The sequence below is a fragment of the Eulemur rufifrons genome, chromosome 30 (assembly GCF_041146395.1).
Source record: "Eulemur rufifrons isolate Redbay chromosome 30, OSU_ERuf_1, whole genome shotgun sequence".
In the NCBI taxonomy this organism is placed as follows: Eukaryota; Metazoa; Chordata; class Mammalia; order Primates; family Lemuridae; genus Eulemur; species Eulemur rufifrons.
This window is the reverse complement of record NC_091012.1, coordinates 16,762,176-16,789,470: the sequence shown is the minus strand read 5'-3', so window position 1 is coordinate 16,789,470 and position 27,295 is coordinate 16,762,176. Positions and strand designations below refer to the sequence as shown.

Genomic DNA, 27,295 nt, shown 5'->3' with positions numbered 1-27,295 from the left:
AAATGACATTTTAAAATGACATGCAGAATATATGTGCATAGAGCACCCTTGACGTAAGTGACTCCATCTTATTAAAGGTTGGTGCAAAAGTAATTGTGGTTTTAGCATTGTTGAAACTTTCTGTTTGATATTGGAATACATTCTTAAGTAAAGGTGGATACGTTATACATCATTTTAATGTGCATTTCTCACTTTTTGTGTTTTTGCTAATGACTTATTACTCGTTGTTTATTTGATATTTACTTTATTTTTAGGTATTTATTTTTTCATATTTATTTTATGTTATGGAAATGATGTTAGACAAAAAGCAAATTTGAGTTCAATATGGGTCGTAAAACAGCAGAGACAATTGACAACATCAACAACTCATTTGTCCCAGAAACTGGTAATGAACCTACAGTGCAGTGGTGGTTCAAGAAATTTTGCAAAGGAGCTGAGAGACCTGAAGATAAAGAGCGCAGTGTCTGGCCATCGGAAGTTGACAACAATCAATTGAGAGCAATCATCGAAGGTGATCCTCTTACAACTACAGAAGAAGTTGCCAAAGACCTCAACGTGGACCATTCTATGGTAGTTTTTGGCATTTGAAGCAAATTGGAAATGTGAAAAAGCTCAATAAGTGGGTGCTTCATGAGCTGACTGAAAATAAAAAATTGTCATTGTGAAGTGTCGTCTTCTCTTGTTGTATGTAATAACAGCAAACCATTTCTCGATCAGATTGTGATGTGAGATGAAAAGTGGATTTGATACAACAACTGGCTACAAACAGCTCAGTGGTTGGATTGAGAAGAAGCTCCAAAGCCCTTCCCAAAGCCAAACTTGCACCAAAACATGGTCATGGTCACTGTTTGGTGGTCTGCTGCCAGTCTGACCCACTGTAGCTCTCTGAATCCCAGTGAAACCATTACATCTGAGAAGTATGCTCAGCAAATTGATGAGAGGCACCAAAAACTGCAATGTCTGCAGCCAGCCCTGGTCAACAGAAAGGGCCTAATTCTTCTCCATGACAACACCCCACCACACATCGCACAAGCAACATTACAAAAGTTGAATGAATTGGGCTACGAAGTTTTGTCTCATCTGCCATATTCACCTAACTTATTGCCAATCGACTACCACCTCTTCAAGCATCTCAACAACTTTTTGCAGGGAAAATGCTCCCACAACCAGCAGGATGCAGAAAATACATTCCAAGAGTTTGTGGAATCCCAAAGCACAGCTTTTTACACTACAGGAAAAAACAAACTTATTCCTCATTGGCAAAATGTGTTGATTATAATGGTTACTATTTTGATTAATAAAGATGTGTTATAATGACTAAATTTCATGGTCCAAAACTGCAATTATTTTTGCACCAATCTAAGAAAAAGACTCGATCTAGTATATCAAAGGGCATGATGTCAACAAGGACCAGATGTTCAGAGACTATGCCCAACCAGATAAGGATGTAACCCTTTACTACCAGTCCTCCCCAGAGGACTGAAGGGCCATAAAAAGAGCAGGGCTTCACCAGCTAGGTGAGGCCATCTCTATAGACACCATCTTGCTGTCACTCGTGGCCAGCACCTGGCATTTTCTGCCAAAGGCATGCCTAAGTCAAGGACTCTGCCTTGAAAGATGTTGATGATCATGCAGATCAGCCCAAGATACTCTTCTTGTCCATGTTGCTCTCCTTGGACTGGTTCATTAACTCCTTTTCATGTTCTCTTTCTCTTGATATTAAATGCTACTTTCTTGGATATGAAAATTTTAATATATAACATTTATATATTGATTAAGTATACTACTATGTATGGTTTGCAATATCGACAGACTTGTAAATTCGCTTGTATCTGTGTACCAATGGCTCTGACTACTGAGAGAGCCAGTTGTACTAAAGAGAATTTTCTGTTTGGAAACTCCATGTAGCTCACGGCGTTCATGATTAAAATAGCATCAGTAAAAGTCTGGACCTGTGGAAAGACACAAACATACATGGAGCTGGTTATGTCTGAACTTGTGCCACTCAAGACAATATGCTTTACCAATCTCATGCTTGGATGGTATGCCATTGTCAAGTGTCATAAAGGTGTAGAAACTATTAATCTCAATATCTGCACATATCCTAAGAAGAGAAATGTTAAGACATGACTGTTGCTGATAACAACAGACCACCCAATGAAGGCAACCGTTAGATCTCTGCTACATATCAATATCCAGGCTGCATGTGTTGTCCACCTCCTAATAATATTTAACTACTACTGAAATTTACTCCCTTACAGGCATTTTATACATATCGAGTAATTCAGTCTTCATGAAAACAATAAATATCATAGGCTGAAAATGATAGAAGTCAGTGAATTACACTTCTGTAGGTCTTGCTCAGATAACTAATTGAAATACTTTATCCTTAGAAGTTTGATATATTATCAACTCAGGTGTGGTTATGCAAATCAAAAGACAAATAGTACACCTATACACAGAAACCAATTGTGTAAGACAGAAAAAAAAAAAAACTTTCAAACTTTCACTTTCAATATATGAAGTGGATTTTATCATTTTGTGTTTCCTACTTTTTATCTCTCTGCCTTCCCAGTCAACCAGAATTTCTAGTAAATGGTCAATTCCACCATTATTTCTCAGTTACTCTTCATAGGCTTTGCTAAAGGCTGGAAACTGAGGTTCTTGCACTCCATGCTATTCCTATGATGTACTTGGCAACCTATTTGGGAATCTTTTCATCATCATTGTCACCCCTGTCAACCAAAACCTTCACAGGCCCATGTATTCCTGAGGAATTTGTGCATTATGAATATGTGCTATATTTCTATCACTGCCTCCAATGCCTGTGTTAACCCTATCACTGAAAACAGGGCCCTCTCAGTGGATGGGTGTACAACTCAGATCTTCTTGGACATTTGTTATGTGTATGTAGTTTCTTTTCCTCACCATCATGGCCCACAACCACTGTGTGGCCATCTGGCAGGCCCTCCATTCCCCAGTCCTCATATACCACCACTTTTGTGTCTGAATAACACTGGCTTCCATACTCAGTGGTCTCTTCTATGCAGGCATGCACACTGTCAGCACCTTCCAGTGGCCCTTCTGTGGTTCATCAATTCTCCTGTGATGTCCCTCCTCTGTTGAGGCTCTCTTGCTATGACCCCTTCAGCAATGTGCTCTAACTTCTTGCCTCTGCCATAGGAGTTTGTGGTGCTGCTATATCTTAATACCCATGTTATATATTTGCACATTTTCGAATGTGCTCAAATTTCCAACCAGACAGTGAAGAAAGGCCTTTTCTCACCCATGCCTCTTATATACTCACAGTGTCTGTCTTCCTCAGTTCTCACATGTGTATGTACCTACAGGCTTGGGTAACTTCTGAAACAATTCAGGATATAATTCTGTCTGTATTTTATACTATATAGCTTCTATTCTTGAATCTTATTATAGTTGTGTGAGAAGAAGAATAGAAAGGCTGGCACTACATCTAAATTTTTCTGTACTCACCTTTTTAGTACTCACCTTTTCTGGTATTATAAGGATTTAGTCACACAATGTAAAAGCTTCTTCCCAGTGCAGCATACCATTCTTATGAGCACAGAGTACATGCTCAGTAGACATTGCATTATGCTGGTCTTCACTTTGGAAACTAAGTATCTGTGTTGTGATGTGTGTTGGGCATAAGTCACTCTGTATGCTGTGCTTGCTGTCTCTAGCTGAGTGCTACTAATAATGGATCCAAGTTGAGCAACTTCAGCACTAAAACCGGACTTGACCCAGAAGCCAATTAATGTACCCCTTCCACACCAGCAGATCACATTTCTTAGAGTGAGGCCCACAATACCACATGATTTCTATTCACATTGATGGTTCAGAGACAATTTTTAAGTAATTGCCTCTCATGCCAACCTTTCAATTAGGATCACCTGCCTAGCTTGAAAGAAATACCATCACCTGTCTATTGGGCTGGGTGGGAACATCCATGTGGTTTTAATTGTGCCCCAAATAATTCTAATTTGATGCCAGGGTCAAGCTTTAGAAATCCTGAATACATTCATGAGATTGAGTTTAGACCTTGTTCCAGAGAGAAATCACAGGGCCTGCTGTTTTGGGTTTGGTAGGGGCAGATCAGTGTGTTTCATGTTCCCACTGCTATAGCAGAAATTCCTGGCACATGTGGCAGGGGAAGGTCACCAAGGGAAAGACAGGAGAATCTCACATTTTAGTCTCCATGAGCAGACATCATACCTGACTGTTTCCTGTGACTAAGAACAAGTGAATGTTGCCTTTTCTGCATTTTGTCATCCTCCTGCTTGTGGATTCTGTGTAAACAGGTGAAGAAATTGTGCTGAATCCTTTCAGGGAATAGTCTCAAGATGTAATTCTAATTGTTCTACACAGTCTCACCTGAAAAGAAATTTCACAGTAGGAGAAGGAGAAGGAGAAATGGCTGGTTTTCAGGTAAGTGTGTCCCAGGTTAGGGACTGTGTCGACTGTTCCTCCTGGAATGTCATGCATAACTTCAATTTTTAGAACTTGTAAACCTTTACTTCTTTACTTCTGATGTTTATGCCTAATGAGTTTTTTTCCACTACATTTTTTTTTCATTTCTTCTTATGATAGTCCAGGAACACTGGAAAATCCTTCCTCCCTAAAAACAAAAGGTTTTATCTGGATGATTTCATCAGCTCTATGTGAAATAGTATTTGGAAAATGCAGAAAGAGGATAGCATTGATTGCCTAGGATAACAAGAAAATTCTGGAAAAATAAAAAAATAGAAGACTTGCTCTGTAAAATGCAAAAGTATTTACATACATTATTAAAGATTAAAAAACATGGGAAATATCTATAACTTGAACCTTGCATAAAACTGATGATTCTTCATGGTTACATATTGTTGGGCACTACCATCCCAGCAGTGATTTTTTTTATCCTCTGTGCAATGGTGCCTAATGCCAATTTGTCCCACTACAGTTGATGTTAATTTCATTCACTTGGTTAAGGTGCTCTCTGACAGATTCATCCAATGTAAAGTTAATTGTTTTTTCTTTATTCATAAGTGTCTTTTGGAGATTTACTGACTGATGTGCATGAACCATCACATTTACACTGGAAGCTCCCCTTTCTTTTTATAGCTTGCTTTGAAAAATGAAGGCTCTTATCTTTGTCTTCTGGTCAGATGAAGTGAGATAAATTGAAAGTCTACCACTTACTGAGTGTTGACAAAATACTTTCCTTAGGCCAGAAGCACTGGTTTCACTGGTTATATTATGTGAAATGCAGAGACTCAGACCCCACCCCAGATCTCCTGAATTAGAATCTGTATTTTAACAAGATCTCCAGTTCATTACTATACACGTGAAAATTGGGTGATACCTTCTAACTCACTGTTTCTCTATGTGAGAAATATGCACAACTTATTTCATATGATGTAAATATAACACAAATTTATATTGCTGTGTTGAGGCCTTTAATTTTATATTAAATAGTTTATCATGCAAAACAGTATCATATGCACACTAGTTTCATACGTGTTAAACGATCTTCATTCCTGAGAATTAGAGGATATATTCAAGAATATCACTGTGCTTAAAAATATCTTATTGGATAATTCCAGTCACTCATATGTCAGAAACAGTTCTCATAACTTTGATTTTCCTTGTAGTCAAATTAAGAATTCTCTCCTTGGCAACTTGGGAAATATGTGTCTTTTTTCAGGAACTGGTGACATTCAGGGATGTGGCTATAGAATTCTCTCCAGAGGAGTGGGCATGCCTTGACAACGCTCAGCGCAATTTGTATAGGGATGTGATGTTAGAGAACTATGGAAACCTGGTCTCCCTTGGTGAGGATCACTTCAATACACAATTCCTATTCCACACTAAGGGCATTATTTTATTTTTGTAGATTTTTTCTTGGAAGTTTGTACTTTACATGAATTAATTTTATATCCCTGCTTTTAAGGAAAATTTGAAGGATTTTGGTGTAAAAAATAAAATCACTAGTTGTTTCATCTTATCATGTACTTTTCCTTTCTTGAGCTGATTTGTATACTTCAGTCTAGATTAGTGGTTCCTCTAGAAATCAGGGTATATAATTGTTGCCTGCACCTTAGAATACAATTTCCACCACTCACTTTTTATTTGGTGCTAGTGGGAATTGGTGCTCTGGAGCCATAAATTTGAAATAATTTCTTATCGTTCTACAGGGTCTGTGAGAAAACAATATTTTAGAAAAAAATTTTCTAGAATCTTCTATAATATTCTGTCTACAAGTATAGTGCTTATAAGATTAGTAATTGGAGAGTCTTCAGCAAGAGTCATGTGAATTCCTTCTAATAAAACAGGTCTTGCTGTCTCAAAGCCAGAGCTGATCACATGTCTAGAGCAAAGGATAGAGCCCTGGATTATGAAGAAAAAGGAAACAACAGCTAAATATACAGGTAGGTGAGATTCAGTAAAGCAGATAACAAATGTTAAAAATCCAAAGCTCAAGGAGAAAGGCAGATATTAAAAAGTGGTTTGGAATGCTTGCTGTATTGGAAATGTTTTTTGAGAAGCCTGTGGATGTTTCTCTTTCTCTTACACAAGGACATCTTCTGTCCCATGCTCTTAAACTCTCTAAGAACTGTACATCTGTAGTGACCTTCCTTAGAATTCAGTGAGAGCCAAACTTCTTGTCATGGCTTATAAGGGACTACATTATCTGTAAACACTTGTATTGTTTGGGGAGATATGGGAATATCTGTACATATTTTGAGGACCTCTACATTAAAGCATCTTTTGACAGTATTTTGCTCTGCTGTTCCATCTGGAGTACAGTGGTTGATCATAGCTCTTTGCAAACTGAAACTTCTGGGCCCCAGGGATCCTACTACCTCAATTTTCCAAGTACCTAGGACCATGGGCATGAGCCACCATGTCCAGCAGATTTATTCCTATCATTATTATTATTATTTGTTAAAATGAAGTCTCATTATGTTGCCGGGGCTGGTTTCAAGATCCTGACCTCAACTGATCCTCTTTCCTTGTCCTCCCAAAGTGCTGGGATTATAGTTGTGATCCACCATGCCCAGCTCCATTTTTGAAGTTCCTTTTGTTGCCTCATTTTTGAAATGTGTAAAACGGAATAGTGGAGATATTGTGATTTGCTTCAGTAATGCTAGAAACACTAGGGACAGATGTTTCATATTTTGTGCATCATGATTTCCAATTCTAAGGTTTCAGAGGCAATCCTATAGAAATTCATACTCACTAATTTTATACAAATGCATGCCTCTTCCTAAACCTAAGAACATCTAATGTTATTTCACTTTGAAATATTGTTTTTCTTTTATTATGTATATTCTTTATTCTAGTATAAAATAAGTGTAAAATTTCAACTTTATTGTACCCAGATTCCCAAACTGTAATATAGTTTATTTTCCCTACTCACCTCATAGAATTCTTAAATATACTGTCTCTTCGAGTGCTTCAAATTGCTGAATATATTTATACTCCCAATTGTTATGTTATATTTTGATACTTGTATTCCATAATTTTCCCCTATTTAGTACTATCACGAAATTGTCATTCACATATATGTGTGTATGTGTGTATATATATTTGTGTGTGTGTTTAACTGGTAAATTTTTCCACAAATAAGAATTGCATAACTGTATATATTTATTGTTCACATTGTAAGTATTGCTGCAGTATACATGGGGGTGCAGAATGTTCTTGAGATACTCATTTTACATCTTTGGTTATACTCAGAAGTAGAATTGATGAATGATAAGGCAGTTCTATTATTTACATTTTTAAACAAATCTCTATGATGACACTACCAGTTTACAATCAATAACAGTGTACAGGGATTGCTTTTCTGCACACTTTGCCCGCACATATCATGTCTCTTCTTTTGGACATTAGCCATTTTAACAGTTGTGAGGTGATACCTTATGATAATTTTGATTTGTGTTTGCTTGATGTTTTGGTGATGCTGAGTTATTCTTCATGTTACCTTCATAAAAGAATTTTACGTCTCCCATTTAAACCTTTATTTCACGTGGAGTTAGTTTTTGAATATCATGTAAGACAAAATAACCTACTTTTATTCATTTCTTTGTGGGTATCCAATTTTACTACACCAAGCATTGAAGAGACCATACTTTCTGTACTGTGATTTGCTAGAGCCTTAGATAAAGTTTAGTTGACCTTATAAACTTCGGTTTATTTCTGAGCTCTCCATTCTGTTCCATTGTTTTTTGTGATGATTTTATTTGCATATTTTGTTTTTATTACTATCTCCTCGAAATATAGTTTGAAATCAGAAAGTGTGATGCCAGAACCTTTTCTTTTCTTTCTCAATATTATTCTGGCTCATCAAAGGTACATGAGATATCATACAAATGTTAGGATTTGTTTGTTAATACTGTGAGTAATGCCCCTGGAATTTTGATAGGGAGTGCATTGAATGTATACATTGTTTTGGATAATATCTTTCTATTTACTCATGTCATCTTCAATTTATTTTACTAATATCTTATAGTACTCAGTGTAAATGTTTTTTTTTTTTTTTTTTACCACTTTGGTTAAATTTATTTCTTAGCAATCTATTTTCTTGATGTTATTGTAAATGAGAGTGTTTTCCTTTTTTTATTGGATAGTTTATTAGTGTGTAGAAAAACAACTGATGTTTGAATGTAAATTTTATATCCTGCGACTTAACTGAGTGGTTTTATTACTTTATAAGTGTTTTCTTCCTGTCTTCTTTATGGTTTTTGATATATACGATAATGCCATTTGCAAACAGTGTTATTTTTACTTTTTCCTGTCAAATTTGAGTGGATTCTTGTCATGTTCTTGCCTAGTTTTTCTGCTTAGGTCTTGTAGTAATATCATAAAATAGAAGCATTAAGAGTGGTTGCACATTTTCCTTATATTGGTATCTGTGCATGTGAAGGATTAAATACCTTTTCCAGTTTTTATAAAGTGATTTTGGAAGGTAAAGATGTTTCCTTTGTTTACTTGGTCTAAAGGTATGTCCACTGGGTTTTCAAAGAAGATTGCTGTGGCTAGGTCACAAGGCTGCCCCTTGCTCTGCAGTGGAGTCTGCATTTGGTGGGCCAGTTCTGAAGGGCTTGGATGGTTTTCAATTCTCTGTTGTTTCTGGGTAAGCTGGTTGTCTTTAGGATTTTGATCTCTATGACACATACTAGGGTATGTTTGTGCAGTTGAGTCTGCATATGGTGGGGCTGATACCAGATGTGTGGATGGGTGTGGCTCCCAATGAGTACCTTGGAAGTTTCCCTTCAGGTCACTGTGTGGATCTATGCACTGAAAGAACTGGCTATGGACAGTAGTTGAGACACCTGTAGTGGAGTCACAGGTCTGCTTTTCAGATGACAGTAAGACCAAATTATTCAGATCTGCCTCCATGGCTACAGATAGGTGTGTCTCTCCCAAAGTCTCTGGATGAGCAGCACCACTGCAACTTTGTCACAGGGAAGAGTTAGAGACTGTGTGTATCCAAGTTGGTTGACCCATGATGTAGTCTGTAGTCAGGACAACGGGTCCTTAATTTTGGCACCTGAATGAGAGCCTGAATATTCAAAATGACCCTCCACGATATGTGATTCCACTAGGGTTTAATGACCTTCTATTTAAGTCCCCAAATTCAGACAAATGTAATTTTCCATGGATGGCCACCAAAGTTTTATTGTTGTTTGGAAAACACAAGTGGATCCTTCCCCTCCCACCATATTGCTGAGTTTAGTCTCCTTATATATTTTTAATTTCTGATCTGTTCTATTTCATTTTTTTATAATTTTAGAATCAAAGTTTCCAAATAACATGATAGCATTTCAATTTCTCTACATTCTCACCATATGTATGTATGTATGTATTTGTATATGTATTTATGTATTTAAAAATTCTCAATGTAATGGATGTGAGGTGATATCTCATTGTGACTTTGCTTTGCATTTTTCAAAAGATTAACAATTTTCAGGATCCTTTCAAATTCTGTTTGTCCATTTGTATTTCTTTGCAGAAATGCCACATCAATCCACTGTCCATTTTTCAATCAAGCTATCCACTTTTTGCTGTTGAATTTTAGTCATTGTTTATGTATTGATGATATTAACTCCTATCCAATATATGATTTGCATCTATTTTTACGCATTTTGTGGGAGGCATTTTTACTCCACTGATTCTTTTCTTTGTGTAGAAATTTTGAAGTTTGATTCAATCCCATTTTTCTTTTCTTAATTTTTATTGCTTATGCATTTGATGTTACATCTACTAAAACACTGCCAGGACCAATATCATGATCTTTCCGTTTTATTTTCTTCTAAGAGTTTTATACATGTATTTCTTTTTTTTTTATTTCAGCTTATTATGGGAGTACAAAATTTTAGGTTATGTATATTACCCATGCTCCCCCTCCCCCCCCGAGTCAGAGCTTCAAACGTGTCCATTCCCTAGACAGTGCGCATCGCACTCATTATGTGTGTAACAACCATCCCCTCCCCCACCCACATCTGCCCGACACCCGATCAATGTTATTCCCGAATGTGCTCTTAGGTGATGATCAGTGAAATCAATTTAATGGTGAGTACATTTGGTACTTATTTTTCCATTCTTGGGATACTTCACTTAGTAGAATGGTTTCCAACTCAAGTGCCCATCAATACATGAGTGGATTAATAAAATGTGATATATATATATATATATACCATGAAATACTACTCAGCTATAGTAAACAATGGTGATATAGCATGTTGTTTTTATTCCTGAAGATTTGTTTTCAAATCAAGAAGTTAAATGTCTCTCTTTTTCTTTTATTTCATCTTATTATTATGGGGGATACAGAATTGCAGGTTACATACATTGCCCATGTATCGCCTTTCCCCCCAAGTCAAAGTCTGGCTATTTATTGTTCCAGTACATTTTAGAATTTATTTTATTTTTTTTTAATTTTTTTTTCAGCTTATTATGGGGGTACAAAAGTTTAGGTTATATATATTGCCCATGCCCCTACCCCACCCCGAGTCAGAGATTCAAGCATGTCCATTCCCCAGATAATGCCCATCACACTCATTATGTAGGTATACAACATCCCCTCCCCCCACCCCCCACATCTGCATGACATCCAATCAATGTTATTCACGAATGTGCTCTTAGGTGATGATAAGTGAAACCAATTTGATGGTGAGTACATTTGGTGCTTATTTTTCCATTCTTGGGATATTTCACTTAGTAGAATGGGTTCCAACTCTTTTATATATCTCCAGATCAAGTATCATTGGGATGTTATAAACATTGCATTAAATTTGTGTATCACTGTGGGTACTACTGACATCTGAAAAATTTTAAATCATCTGACCATTGAGCATGAATACATTTAAGAGTGTGCTTAATTTTGACATATTTTTGTATTAGCCAGTTTATCTTTTGCTTTTGATTTCTAGGTCCAATTCATTTTTGCCAAAAAATATATATTGTATATTTTTAGGCTTCTTCCAGTTGATAAAACTTAAGTGTCCTAACAGCATTTGCCATGTGTGATTGAAACTATTGCGTATTCAGCTACTTTTCACTGAAGACCTCTGTAAATGTCAGTCACATCTAACTGGTCTATAATGTTTTTCCCATTATCTGTTTCTTATCGATCATCTATCAAATTTTTGTGTTCATTATTGAAAGTGAGGTCTTGCAGTCTCCTATAATTAGTGTGTTGCTAGGTGTTTCTTGCAACACTTCTGTCCACACTTTTGTTCCTATTTGCTTAATATATTTAGAAGCCCTGATGTATATAACATATATTTAAAAAAATATATGATAAAATATGTGCATTGCATGTATATCATCTATGTGTATTCTGTGCTATAGATTTCTGTTAAATGACCCATTTTATCATTATATTATAACAGTCTTTGTCTCTTCTGATGGTTTTTGACTTAAGGAGTATTTCCTTTAATTATGGCCACAATATTATCCTCTAATTATTTACATACATTTATTTTTACAATTACTTTCAACCAACTTGACTTTTCAGAGCTAAAGGAAGGCTTTCGTAGGTGGCATATTGTAGGGTGCTGTTTGTTTTTTTATCCATAAAGTCATCTTATTTTTCATTAGAGAGTTTAAACCACTTATATTTAAAGTAACTTCTAAAGAACATGAAGTTACCATTGAAAATTTTTAATTCTTTCCCCTGTGCCCTGTAGATACATTGTTCCTCATTGCCTGTCTTATTCTCTTTATTTTTGTTTCCTGGATTTTGAAGTGACATGCTTTGATTGCTTTCCCATTTGCTTTTGCATACCTTCTACAGGCATTCTGTTTGTGACCACATTAGTAATTGGAGACTACCTAAAAAAATCTCTATGTTATAACAGTATATCTTAATCTCATAACAGCTTCACTTCAAGTGAATAAAAAACCTACACATCTTAAAGTGCCACATGTTCTTATTAACGTCAAAAATTATACCTTTTATATTGTATATGTGAGAACAGATATTTGCACATTTATGCTATCAGTTTTTTTTAATTCTATAGAATTATTATGAGGGCTTTTGAACCATCATGATCATATAGAATTCTATATCTGTTTATAGATTTATCTTTAACACAGAGCTTTATGTTTTTAAGTGTTTATAATGCTACTCAACATCATTTTATTTTTCATCACAGTGGACTCCCTTTACCTTTCTTGTGGCCTATTCCTGTGGTGATGAACACCATCGACTTTTGCTTAATTTGGAAAACCTTTAATTTTTCTCTTGTTTTTGAAACAATATTTCCCAGAGGAAGCCTTCTTAGTTGGTAGTATTTTTTTTATCACTCTGGAATTTAGAAAATTCTCAGCTGCCTTATTCTCCAAATAATCCTTCTGCCATTTTACCACTATGTTCTTCTTCTAGGAATCTTTTTTAAATATATTGGTCCACCTGATTGTGTCCAATAAGTCCCATACTCCACCTTCAGTTGTGTCCCTTTTAAAATTTTGCTTCCATGACTCAATATTTATAAATGAAATGTCTTCAACTTTCTGATTCTTCTGCTTCATTAAGTGTGCTTCTGTGCTTCTCTAGTGAATTTTTCAACTCAGTTATTGTATTTTTCAGCTCTGCAATTTGTGTTGGCTTCTTGTTATAGTTTTTAGGTCTGTTAATATCTCAGTTTCTTCAGGCATTATTTTGCAGATTTTGTTGTCTGTGTTTTGTTTTTGCTTGTAGGGGATGTTTCAGATGATTATTCTTATTGTTTTTCAGATACTGCAAATATCTCCATTTCTTAAGCATTGATTCCTGGAGATTATGGTTTTTGTTGCTGTGGGACAGGTTTTGTGAATCCTCTGCGTTCCCTGAAATCTTGTGATAAGTTCAGTTAGTTAATTTTATCTTTGTTTTTACTTATACATTGTAGTTTTGTGTGACAATATTCAACTCTGCTCATTTTAACACAGTATGATTTACTATTCAAATAGGAATTAGTGATTTATCCATTGCTAAAATAATTCTCCATGTGTCTGCTTGCCTGTATGAGTAAAAATTATGTCTAGTTTGTTTCAAACTTACTTATTTGTTTTCTTGGTTTGTGGCCTATAATTTTTGTAACTTGACTGGGTAAGTAGTCATAAAAATTGTAATTTCAGCAGCTCTTTATTGGTGAATGTATATTATATTTGTGTGAGAGAAATAATCATGTAAGGAGACATCAAGATGTCTAATGAGAATCAAGACTTGTCAGATCTTTCAAGTAGAACAGTTGAGAATTCAACAGAAAGGAGTGCAGGATGATTCCTGGTCAGCAGTGGACCATAGGGTCTGAAACAAGTGGAGTCTGGGACACTAACAGCAGGTACTGAGCAGCTGAGAAGAGAGGAGGATAGAAGGTAGGAACTGGCCCAAACAAAATCACAGGACTTCTGGAGCCCAGGGAAAAAGTAAGAGATTTTGACCTCCCCCACCCAGGTGCCTCAGGCATGCAATAGGATGCATGTCTCTCATCCAATGGGAGTGTGCTATGAGCAACAAGAGAGCCAGAATTATTGCACCTGGACACCCCCTCCTCTGCACCTGATACACTCCAAGTATCCCAGGAAGCAATTTTGGCTTAAGGATCTCATAGATGTATGACCACACTCACCCCATAGCAACTGCCAAAGCACCTTGTACTGAGAGATTAAGCCTGCCTTGGTCAACGGGTAGCACACTTCCAGCCAAAGCTGCACTGAGTGACTGAGCATGCCTTCAGCAATGGGGTGCAAACTACCAGCCAAGCCTGCCTTGGAAAGTGTATCTGGTGCTGCAACTCAGAGAGGAGGAGGTTGGTCTGGCACTCAAGCTTCCTGAGAGTGCTACAGGAAAACCATGGCCCATTCTCACCATCATAGCTGATGCTGGAATTCTCTGTGCTGAGATGGCCAGCTCTCAGTCCTACAGGTGCATTTTCACCTAGGTCCAGCAGCGTGGCCTCAGCTTGTGATCTTCCCATTAACAGGCACTTGGTGCATGTGCCTGCTGACAGCATAGTCAACAGGATGAGAAGCATTGGGGAAGGGTCCCAGTTTCAAAATCAGTGAATGAATCACCGTGTCCATTCGGAGGGTGTGGAGGAGATAAGGAAAACACTGGTCTGTCAATGTTCCCCCTCCAAATCTCCCCTGGAAAACTGCCATATTGAATTTTGCTGAACCATGGAGAATTAATTTGCATAAGTACTGGTTCCCATGGTAACTAAATACATCTGGAGCCTCTGTCTGAATTAGAGCAGCTTCCCACAATACCACTCAATTTAATAGAGAGATCAGCTTGATCCAAAAGTTCCTTGAGGTACCAGTATTCCCCAATGGGAAGTGTCTGCCTGGTAGAGTTTCTTGAGTGTAGAGAGAAGACACTATAGTTGAATGTGGTCACTTCAGCCCCTTCTGGACCCAGAGGCATGGAATGGACCTTTAACCCATACATATCTGTGACCAGGATTTGTGGATCTGGAGGACAGCATAATCCAACCTAACCTCACCCAGCCTAATTCCCCACCTGCCTCTTCTATGGTAGTAAATAAATGACTTACATGGAGGTTTCAGGGCCCCCACCCACCACCTGGGGCATTTTAGGGCTTTTCCTGAGGAACTAGAGCTGGACTCAGGATCCAAAAACAATAGTTTACCTTCTTCCTTCCTGCAAACACCACCTACTGACCAGGAGATAAACTCACATGCCTGTTACAACATTTACTCTATCATGGAGGGTGTAGTTGATTCTCACTCGCAAGCACCAACTGACTCAGAAAATAAACTGTGCATATCATTATCAAAACAAAAGAAAATCCAAAATAAAGAAGCAAAATCTGCATTTCACTAATGATTAGAGATGTTGAACATTTTTTCATATGTGTGTTAGCCATTCTTATATCTTCTTTCGAAAAATTTCTATTCATGTCCTTTGTCCACTTTTTGATAGGGTTGTTTGATTTTTTCTTACTGCTTTTCCTGAGTTCTAAATAGATTCTTGTTATCAGTCCTTTATCTGATGTGCACTTTGTGAAAATTTTTCCCCATTCTGTAGGTTGTCTGTTTACTCTCGTGACTGTTTCTTTGGCTATGCAGAAATTTTTAATTTAATCAGGTCCCATTTATTTATTTTTGTTGTTGCTGTGATTGCCTTAGGGTGTCTTCCTCATAAATTCTTTGCCTAGGACAATGTCTGTAAGAGTCTTTCCTACATTTTCTTCTAGAATTCTAATAGTTTCACACCTAAGGTTTAAGTCCGTTATCCATCGTGATTTGATTTTTGTAAGAATGGCTAGCAAACATATGAAAAAATGCTCAACATCTCTAATAATCAGGGAAATGCAAATCAAAACCACAACGAGATATCACTTAACTCCAGTGAGAATGGCCTTTATCAAAAAGTCCCAAAACAATACATGTTGGTGTGAATGTGGAGACACAGGAACACTCATACACTGCTGGTGGGACTGCAAACTAGTGCAACCCCTGTGGAAAGCAATATGGAGATACCTTAAACAGATTCAAGTAGACCTACCATTCAATCCAGGGATCCCATTATTCGGCATCTACCCAAAAGAACAAAAGTCATTCTATAAAAAAGACACCTGCACCCGAATATTTATAGCAGCATAATTCACAACTGCAAAGATGTGAAAACAACCCAAAGGCCCACCAATTCATGAATGGATTAGTAAAATGTGGTATATGTATACCATGGAGTATTACTCAGCTATAAGAAATAATGGTAATACAGAATCTCTTTTGTTCTCCTGGAGAGAGTTGGAACCCATTCTATTAAGTGAAGTATCCCAAGAATGGAAAAATAAGCTCCACATGTACTCACCAGCAAATTGGTTTCCCTGATCATCATCTAAGTGTACATTTGGGAATAACACCAATTGGGTATCGGACAGAGGTGGGGGGTGGGGGGAGGGGATGGGTGTATACCTACATGATTAGTGCGATGTGCACTCTCTGGGGAATCACACACTTGAAGCTCAAACTCAGGGGGCTGGGGAGGGCATGGGCAATATATATAACCTGAACTTTTGTACCTCCATAATAAATTGAAATAAAATAAAAAAAAGAAGCAAAGTCTGCTCCAGATGGGAAGGAACCAGTGAATAGATTCTGGACGTATGAAGAATCAGAGTGAAGCATCACCCCCAAATGGGAACACCAGCTCCCTCGCAATGGGTACCAACCAAAAACAGAATATTGAAAGGACATATGAAGTATGTCAGACATTGATAGGAAGGAAGCTTCATGAAATTCAAGATAAAATGGAAACCCAACACAAAGAAACCAAAAAACTAGGCAAAAAAAGAGTGAAAAATTTACAAAAGAAATCGAATTGGTAAAGAAAAATCAAACAGAGTTTCTGGAAAGGAAAAATTCATTCAAGGAACTACCGATCACAGTGGAATGCCTTAAGAACAGGTTATATCAGGCAGAACAAAGAAACTCAGAACTTGAAGACAACACCTTTCAATTAAACAAGTCAATCACAGATATAGAGCAGAGAAATAAGAGGAATGAGCAAAGCCTATAAGATACATTGGATCATGTAAAGAGGCCTAAGATAGGAATCTTAGGGACTCCTGAGGGTGAAGAAGAAAATAAACAAGGGTTGGATAAATTGGGGAGGGGGAAATTGAGGAAAATTTTCCTGTCCTTGCTACAACTCTACATATGCAGGTACAAGAAGCTCACAGCACCCTTGGGAGATTCATCAAGAGACAAAAATATCACAGCACATTGTCATCAGACTGGCCAAAATAAACATGAAAGAGATACTCCTAAGAGCCATAAGGTGAAAGGAACAGGTAACTTACAAAGGAAACCCCATTAGACTAACTGCAGATCTCTCAACTGGGACCTATAAGTCAAAAGGGATTGGGGCTCTATTGGGTCTTCACAAACAGAATAATGCCCATCCTGGATGTTTGTGTTTTTGAAAATTAAGTTTCACTTGATGTGAAAATAAAGTCTTTCTCAAACATGCAAACACTGAGGGAATTCGTCAAGAAAAGACCTTCCCTGAAGGGAGTACTCAGAACTTCATTATTCATAGATTAGCATGATAAACACTTAACAACATGAAATCACCCAAAAGCTAAGGTAGAAGTCCAGTGGCTTAAGTGATAAAACAAACCAACAACATTCAACTCAACAGGCTGAACAGAAATCCAGCACATTAATCAAACCTTTCAATAAATGTGAATGGTTTTAACTACCTAGTGAAGAGACATATGCTAGCTGAATACATAAATATACAGAAGGCAAGCATCTGCTATCTTCAGGAAACACATCTAACCCACAAGGACTCATCCAGACTGAAGCTCAAAGGACAACTTTCTGTGCTAATGGAAACACAAAGAAAGCTGGAGTAACAGTTCTCATATCAGATAACGTCATCTTCAAATCAACAAAAGTAACGAAAGAGAAAAATGGCCATTATATAGTGATAAAAGGAATAATTCTCCAAGAAGGTATAACAATCTAAGATATTTATTATGCACCAAATACAGGAGCACACAGATTCATACCCCAAAATCTACTTGACCTAAACAAGACCATAGATAATACAACCATAATGCCAGGGTCTTCAACACCCTGATGACAGAACTATACAGCTCCTCCAAGCAGAAAATAAACAAAAAGACAAGGGACTTAAATAAAACTCCAGAACATATGGGCCTACCAGACAGTTACAGAACATTCTATCCAAAAAATACTTTCATCTCATCAGCTCAGAGGACATTCTCTAAGATTGATCATGTCTTAAGCCATAAAAAATATCCCCCCAAATTTAAAGAATACAAATTATACCATACATTTTATCAGACCACACTAGAATAAAATTAGAAATCAACAACAATAGAAACACTTATCTCTACACAAAGTCATGAAGACTAAACAACCTACTGCTGAATGATTGGCAGGTCAAGGAGGAAATTAAGATGCAGAAGAAAATATTCTTTCAACTAAATAATAATGGGACACAAGGTATCAAAATCTGTGAAAACAGCTACAGCACCCTGAGAGGAAAATTCATAGTCATAAATCCCTACATCCAAAAGACAGAAAGGTAACAAATCAACAATCTAATGAATCAACTGAAAAAGGATGAGCAAACCAATCCCAAACTCAGCAGGAGAAAGAATATAGCCAAGATCACAACAGAACTAAATGAAATTGATAACCAAGGAACTATACAGAAGATTAATGAAGCAGAAAGTTGGTTTTTGAATAGATAAACAAAATTGACCTTCCTTTTAAGAGATTAACCAGAAGCAGAAAAGTTAGGACTCTAATAAGCTCAATTTGGAATGAAAAAGAGAAATTAAAACTGATTCAACAGAAATACAAAATATCACCTTTGAATATTCTAAAATTCTCTATGCACATAAACTTGAAAACGTGGAGAAAATGGACAAATTCTTAGAAACACCCAGCCTCCCTAGGCTCATTCAGGATGATATACAATTCCTGAACAGACCAATATCAAGACCGGTATTGGAGCAGTAATAAATAACCTTTCTTAACAATAAAGTCCTGAACCACATTGTTTCCCACCTGAATTCTATCATACTTAAAAATAAGCACTGGAACCTATCCTGCAGAAATTATTATACAATATTGAGAAGGAAGAAATCCTCCCCAACACGTTTTACAAAGCCAACATTGCCTTGATACCAAAGCCAGAAAAGGACCGAACAAAAAGATAAAAATTACAGACAAATATTCTTTATGAATATGGATATAAAATTTCTCAATAAATTCCTAGAAAATGGAATTCACCTGATCTTCAAAAAATAATCCATTATGATCAAGTGGGCTTCTTTCAAGAGATGCAGGCATGGTTGAACATATGCAAATCTATTAATCTAATTACATACATGAAAGGGAAATAAAAACAAAGACCATATGATACTCTTAAGATTCATAGAAAAAGCATTTGACAAAATTCAGCCCTCTTTTGTGTAAGAATGCTTAAGAAAATAGGCATTGAGGCAACTTACCTCAAAATGATAAAGCCCATATATGACAAACCCCCAGCCAATCTCATAGTGAACAGGGAAAAATTGAAAGCATTCCTGCTTAGAACCAGAAAATATTTCCCTCTCTTATAAGTTTTATTCAACATAGTACTGAAAGTCTTAGCCAGAGCAATCAGGCAAGAGAAGGAAATAAAGGGCATCACAATCGGTGCAGAAGAGGTCAAACTATTGCTCTTTACAGATTACATGATCTTAGAAAATCCCAAAGATTCTGACAAGAAACTACTGGAGTTGAATAAGTTCAGCAGAGTCTCAGGTTACAAAATCAATAGGCTTCACATGGGCCAACAATTGTTTAACTGAGAACCCAATCAAAGACTCACACCTTTCATAATAGCAACAGAGTAAATGAAATACTTAGGAATATATCTAACTAAGGAGGTGAAGGACTTCTATAGGGAGAATTACAAAACACAGAGGAAGGAATCAGAAGAGGATACAAACATATGGAAAAGCACATCATGCTCATAGATAGGCAGTATCAACATGGTTAAAATGTCTATACTACCAAAAATAATCTATAGATTCAATACAATCCCTGTTAAAATATTGATATCATTTTTATAGCTTGAGAAAAAGTAATTCTATGCTTCATATGGAACAGGATAAGACCCCATATACTAAAAGCAACCTTAAGGAAAATGAACAAATTGGGAGGCATCCATTTACCAGACTTTAAGCTATAGTGCAAGGATATAGTAACCAAAACAACATGGTACTATCACAAGAACAGGACACAGATCAATGGAAGAGATCTGAGAACCCAGACAGAAGACCATTTTCATATAGCCATGTGATAGCAGACAAGAACATACACTGGGGAAGGAATCCCTATTCAATAAATGGTCCAGTGAAAATTGGATAGCCACATGTAGAAGACTGAAACAGGATCTGCACCTCTCCTCTCTCACAAAAATCAACTCACAGTGGATAAAAGACTTAAACCTATGTCGTGAAACTGTAATAATCCTAACAAAAAATGTTGAAAATACTCTTACAGACTTCAGCCTAGGCAAAGAATTTATGAGGAAGACCCCCAAAACTATGACAGAAACAACAAAAATAAGTAAATGGGACCTGATCAGACTAGAAAGCTTCTGCACAGCCAATGAAAGTATAACTAGAGCAAATAGACAACCTAGAGAATGGAAGAAAATATTTGCATGCTATATATCCAATAAATTGCTAATAACTAGAATTTATATATAACTCAGGAAAATCAGTAAGAAAAAAAATAAAACAACCCCATTAAAGGTGTGCAAAGGACATGCACAGAAAGTTTTTAAAAGAAGATGTACTAATGGGCAACAAACATATGAAAAAAATGTGCCCATGTCTAATCATCAGAGAAGTGCAAATGAAAACCACAGTGAGATATCACTTTACCCCAGTGAGAATGGCTTTTATCAATAAGTCCAAAACAAGTGTAAGTGTGGATGTAGAGAGATAGGAACTGTTATATGTACTACTGGTGGGACTACAAACTGGTATAATCTATATGGAAAGTTATATGAAAACACATCAAAGTACTAAAAGTAGAACTACCATTTGATCCAGCAATTGCACTACTTGGTATCTACCCCATGAAAAAACGTCATCCTATAATAAAGACATCTGCATTTGAATGTTTATAACATCACAATTTACAATTGCAAAGATGTTGAAACAACCTTGGTAATTATAAATACATGCATATAAATATATGTATTAATACATATAAAATGTGGTATATGTATACCATAGAGTAGCACTAAGCCTCAAAAATCAGTGGTTAAATAACAAAACTTGTATTATCCTGGATTGTGTTGGAGCCCATTCTTTGAAGTATCACAAGAATGGAAAAACATGCACCACACATACTCACTATCAAATTGTTACCAATTGATCCACACATATGTGACCAAATGGAAATAAAAATCAGCAGGTATTGGACAGTTGGAAGGGAATGAAGGGGTTGGGAAAATTCACACCTAATGACTGTGGTGCACACAATCTGTGGATGCGCACACTTGTAGGTTTGATCAGTCGGTGCAAAAGCAATACATATAGTCTAAATGATTTACTCCCATAATATTTTGAAATTAAAAAAAAGAATCAGTTTTTAATATGTAGGAAAGTTTTGAAAAGCCTAATAACTGTGTATCTCTTTACGATATTGTTATTTTAATTATTGTAAAGTCACTAAAATTACAATCTTCATTACTTTTAATTATTCACACCAGTCATATTAACTACATCGTCATGCAAAATATGTCTAGAATATATGTATTTTGTAAAACTAAAATTCAGTACAAATGAGAAAACTACCCATTTTCCCCATTGCCTAACTGCTGACAAACAACATCATGTTTTCTGTTTCTAGGAGTGTTACTGGTTTAGAAATATCATACAAGTATAATCTTGAGATATCTGTCTCAGTGTGCCTGACATTTCATTAAGCATAATGTCGTCAAGGTTTATCTCTACTGTGGCTGTTATTAGATTATATGTTTTTTTTTTTAGCTGATAAATAATCCATTATTTCTAAATTTCAAATTGTATTTATCCTTTCATTTGGTAAGGGCAGTTTGGGTTTCTTTCATCTACTGGCCTTTGTGAATAATGATGAAATAAATATGAGTGTGAAGATACCTTTTTATTTTGCAATATATGCAAGAGTTTATATTTGTGTTCCTTTCTGATTCATTCATCCAGTTTTCTGTCTTTTTGCCAGTAGAAAACTTCATTGACTATTATAGCTTTTTTAATGTTTTAAAATGGGGAAGTATGGTACCAATAGCATTGTTTCTCTTTTTGATGATTTTTCAGATCTTTGTGGTCTCTTGAGATTCCATATTATTTTTGGGTTTGCTGTTTCTATTTTAGAAAAAAATTAAATTGAGAATTTGAAAGGAATTGCACTGAATCTGAAGACCACTATCGACATCTTCACAGCATTAAATCTTCTTCTCTTGAACAAGAACATGTTCAAAAGTGTGTTATCTTCATATATTTGTGAATTTTTCTGTGTTTCTTCTGTTATTTATTTACAGTTTCATTCCATTCTGGTCAGAAATTAAAGTGTGTAAAATTTCAGTTTTCTAAAATTGGTTAAGACTTGTTTTGTGGCCAAACAGGTAGTTTCTTAGGAAGAATGTTTTATGAGCTATCAAGAAGATTTTATGTTCTATTATTCTGTAGAGTGTTCTCAATATATCTGTTAGGTCTAATTGCTCTATGGTGTTTTCAAATGTTCTGTTTTCTTATTATTAATTTGACTGGATTTATTATTATTGAAAGTGGAATATCAAAGTATCCTATTATATTGCTGTCCCTTTCTTGCTTCAATTCTGTGAATGTTTTCTCTATGTATTTGTGAATCTTGATGTGAGATAAAGATAGATATCATATATATGTATTATTTTCATGGATTCTCAGTGAATGACCTCTTTTTGTATTAAATGTCCTTGTCTCTTGTGACAGTTTTGGCTTAAAGTATATTTTATAAACTATAACATTTTTCACTTCAAATTTAATGTGCCTAATGTAATTTTGAACTCCACTGCTCTTATATGCTTAAGGTTTTCATGGTATATCTTGTTATATCCTTCCAGTTGTAGTCTATTGTTTTCATAATATAGGAGGTAAAGTCTCTTTAGAGAGAATATAGTTGGATTTTTTAATCCCTTTATTTAACTGTGTCTTCTGACTTGAAATACTAGTACATAAATATTTACATAATTTTCTCAAAGGGAAGGACTTATAATTTCCCTAATAGTAACTGTTTTATATAACTTTTGTCACTATTTTTTCTTTCTTTACTCTCCTTTTCTCCTGCATTGTATGCTACTGATATTCCTTTGTGTATCTCTATAAACATTGTCCTGATGTTCACTGTGAGAATTTCCTAAAATCCTTTGAAGTTGCTGCATATATTGAACTGATAACTACTAAACTTCAGTTGCATACATAAATTCTTAATCTTTATGTCTGCCCCCAACCTTATGATACTGATGTCAATAATTATGTCTTTTTATATTGTATATCAATTAACATATGGTAATGCTCTTTTTTAATTTTGTCTTTCAAATTTCATAGCATAATTAAATGTTTTTGTACCATCATTATAATACTGCAGAATTTTATTTTTGATATGTACACACCATTTCCAGAGAGTTATGTAGTTGTCATAGAAGACAGGAACCAGCTTTTGGAAAGGCCATAAAAAACCAGATTATGGACATATGTGCCAATAGTTTCATTCTCTTTTGAAAGGAAGTCCAGGAGATGGGATTTTACTACTAATGTGATTCCTGTACATCAGCGCAGAGGAAGGGCTTTGGTAGGTAAATGTAACAAACTTTCCTTCCAGTTCCATTTGGTTCTTTGTGTCATTCTCATCTGGGATGCTATGAACTATTAGCAGTTATGATTTCTCAAAACATCATGTTTGTAAGTATACTTTTAAGGTCATACATCTGTGATGGAAGTAAGACCATGGTATTCTATTGTGCTTTCTTGCTAATGTGCTTGGTATAGTTTTATATATTCAAATTGTGAAGTATATTCACCTGAGTATAGTTAGTGAGATACTTTGTTATTTTCATTTATTTCAGAATTGTCTTCCCATTGCACCGGAGACCTTTCACCAGAGCAGGGCATACAAGACTCATTCCAGAAATCAATAATGAGACTATATGGAAGCTGTGGCCTTGAAAATGTACACTTAAGAGAAGACTGGGAGTGTGTGGGTGAGAGTAAGAGGCAGAAAGTATATTATGATGGTCTTACTCAATGTTTGTCAACTACCCATAGGAAAATCTTCAAACATAATAAATGTATAAAAGTCTTTACCAAATCTTCAAACCTAAATACACATAAGAAAAGACATACAGGAGAGGGAAGTTTCAAGCATAATAAATGTGGCAAAACTTTTAACCACATCTCAAAACTTTCTGCACCTAGGAAAATTCATACAGAAGAGAAACCCTACAAGTGTGAAGAATGTGGAAAAGCCTTTACCCAGTCCTCAATCCTTACTCTACATCAAAGAATTCATACTGGTGAGAAACCATACAAATGTGAAGAATGTGGCAAAGCCTTTAACCGGAGCTCAAGTCTTAATAAACATAAAAGAATTCATACAGGAGAGAAACCTTACAAATGTGAAGAATGTGGCAAAGCCTTTAGCTGGTGCACAGACCTCACTAAACATAAAAGAATTCATACAGGAGAGAAACCCTACAAGTGTGAAGAATGTGGCAAAGTCTTTAGACGGTGCACACACCTCACTCTACATCAAAGAATTCATACAGGAGAGAAACCATACAAATGTGAAGAATGTGGCAAAGCCTTTACCCAGTCCTCATTCCTTACTCTACATCAAAGAATTCATACAGGAGAGAAACCATACAAATGTGAAGAATGTGGCAAAGCCTTTAGCCGGTGCACAGACCTCATTCAACATAAAAGAATTCATACAGGAGAGAAACCCTACAAGTGTGAAGAATGTGGCAAAGCCTTTAGCCGGTGCTCAAACCTTACTCTACATAAAAGAATTCATACAGGAGAGAAACCCTACAAATGTGAAGAATGTAGCAAAGCCTTTACCAGGTGCTCACATCTTACTGAACATAAAAGAATTCATACAGGAGAGAAACCATACAAATGTGAAGAATGTAGCAAAGCCTTTAGCCGGTGCACAGACCTCATTCAACATAAAAGAATTCATACAGGAAAGAAACCATACAAATGTGAAGTATGTGGCAAAGCCTTTACCCAGTGCACAGATATCATTCTACATAAAAAAATTCATGCAGGAGGGAAACCATGCAAATGTAAAGAACGTGATAAAGCCTTTACCCAGTCCTCAATCCATACTCTGCATTAAAGAAGTCGTAATGAAGAGAAACCATACAAATGTGAAGACTGTGGCAAAGCCTTTACCCAGTGCTCACACCTTAAGGTACATAAAAAAAGTCATACTGGAGAGAAATCCTACAGATAAGAATGTGGCAAAACCTTTACCTGGAACACATACCTTACTCTATGTAAAAGAATTCATACTGGAGAGAAAACCTAAAAATGTGAAGACTGTGGCAAAGCCTTTAATAACTGCTCACATCTTACTCAACATCAAAGAAATCATACTAGATAAAAGTGAGATAAATGTAATGACTATAGAAGTGCTTTCCCAAAGCATTAGCCTTAAAATGCACAAAAGTACTTATGCTAAAAGTAAACAATAATAATGTAGAGCACTGAACATACCTTTATTCTATCACAGTTCTTATTGGACATGGGAGAACTTACACTGAAGAAACCCTCCAATATCTTCTCAAGCATTGCTCAACATCGGAAAATTTTTAATAGATAGAAACCTTACAAATTTAATGAATGTGAAAAAAGATTTATGGAAAAGGTATACCTTAGAGAACAACACAGAATTGATACTTAAAACTACCTTACAGATATAATAAATTTCAGAACACATTTAATAAAAAATCAAGTCTAAATAGATATCAGAGGATTCACAGTATACAATGCACTAAGGCACTAACACATTCACCCATTTCTTTAAACCAGGTTGTTGATTATAGAGAATAATCCAGTTAAAATAGTTAGATAATTTATTTGCATGCAAGTTTTAAAAAAGAGAGAGATTATTTCAGAGTTATAATTACATGTAAAATATACTTTCTGGTCAGGGTGGGGTGAAAATGTAACAAAGTATAATTTTTTGCATTTTTTGACAAGCAAATATTGATGTGATTCAACTCTCAAAGCAGGAGATGCTATGCTTTCATTCCTAGTGTGTATGTGCATGTGTGTGGTTAATGGTAGCTGCATCACAGTTATTAGAAGTCTTTCTGTATTAAGTAGGCATCATTCATGTACTTTCCCATGGAAAATTGAAATCACTGAAATGTAACATGTATGAAATGGAGAGGTGCTTTGTGGTTGACTTTTAACAAACAGTGTTTCAAGTGATGTGTAATGTAGGTATACAGACTAATATTCTTCTCATTATAATCAGAATGAAACAATTATTAGAAATAAATTGTTTTACTAATTGCAAATTAGGATGATGAAATAGAGTGGATTTTGAAATATATTTAGATTACATGTAAACTTAATTTGTTTTATTAAACTAAAAAAGGTTTTTAATGTGTTAAACATGTACATTGAATGAAGTGTTATTTTGCCACTAACATTAACCTATCTGATGTTACTCAGATTTGGAGGTAATGGATTGTAAAAATGTACAATTGAATGACACACTAAAATGACATCATTTGTGATCCTTTTTTCAGTGGCTTTAAATTTCTAATACTTCGAGGAATAATGTTCCCAAAATTTTTAGTTTTTATTATTTTTGCAATTAAATTGTTACTGTAATGCTTATAATAAAAATTGTCCACTTAATGAAAAGCCATACATTTCTGAACACTGAATGACTACTTGTTCCATTTTATTCTACATTTTTCTTTCAGCATGCAACCTCTCTAGCCAGTGAAGCACAAATAAACACATTTTTTATTTACATAGAATCAAACATACAAATACATCATGGTAAGATGGATGGACTTTAGTTGTAATAGACTTACAGAGTAAGTAATTGTCTTTGTGTGAATGTGGATGTATACCTATTTGGAAATATAAAGAAGAAATATTGGAAAAAACAGGTCATTTCAAAAGTGTTGAGAATTTACTAGCAAACTAGAAATTTCAAAGATTCTGAAAGCAATTTTTTTTTCTTCATG

At 35.6% G+C, this 27,295-nt stretch overlaps 1 protein-coding gene across 1 annotated transcript; it reads left to right on the top strand.

Moving 5' to 3' along the window:
• Nucleotides 1-324: 324 nt before the first annotated feature.
• On the top strand, nucleotides 325-25,689 carry LOC138378798 (zinc finger protein 682-like). Its single transcript, XM_069464144.1, has 5 exons — nucleotides 325-570; nucleotides 4,387-4,446; nucleotides 5,705-5,831; nucleotides 24,149-25,369; nucleotides 25,625-25,689. The coding sequence occupies exons 1-5, from the start codon at nucleotides 325-327 to the stop codon at nucleotides 25,687-25,689; spliced, it is 1,719 nt and encodes a 572-aa protein (XP_069320245.1).
• Nucleotides 25,690-27,295: the final 1,606 nt, after the last annotated feature.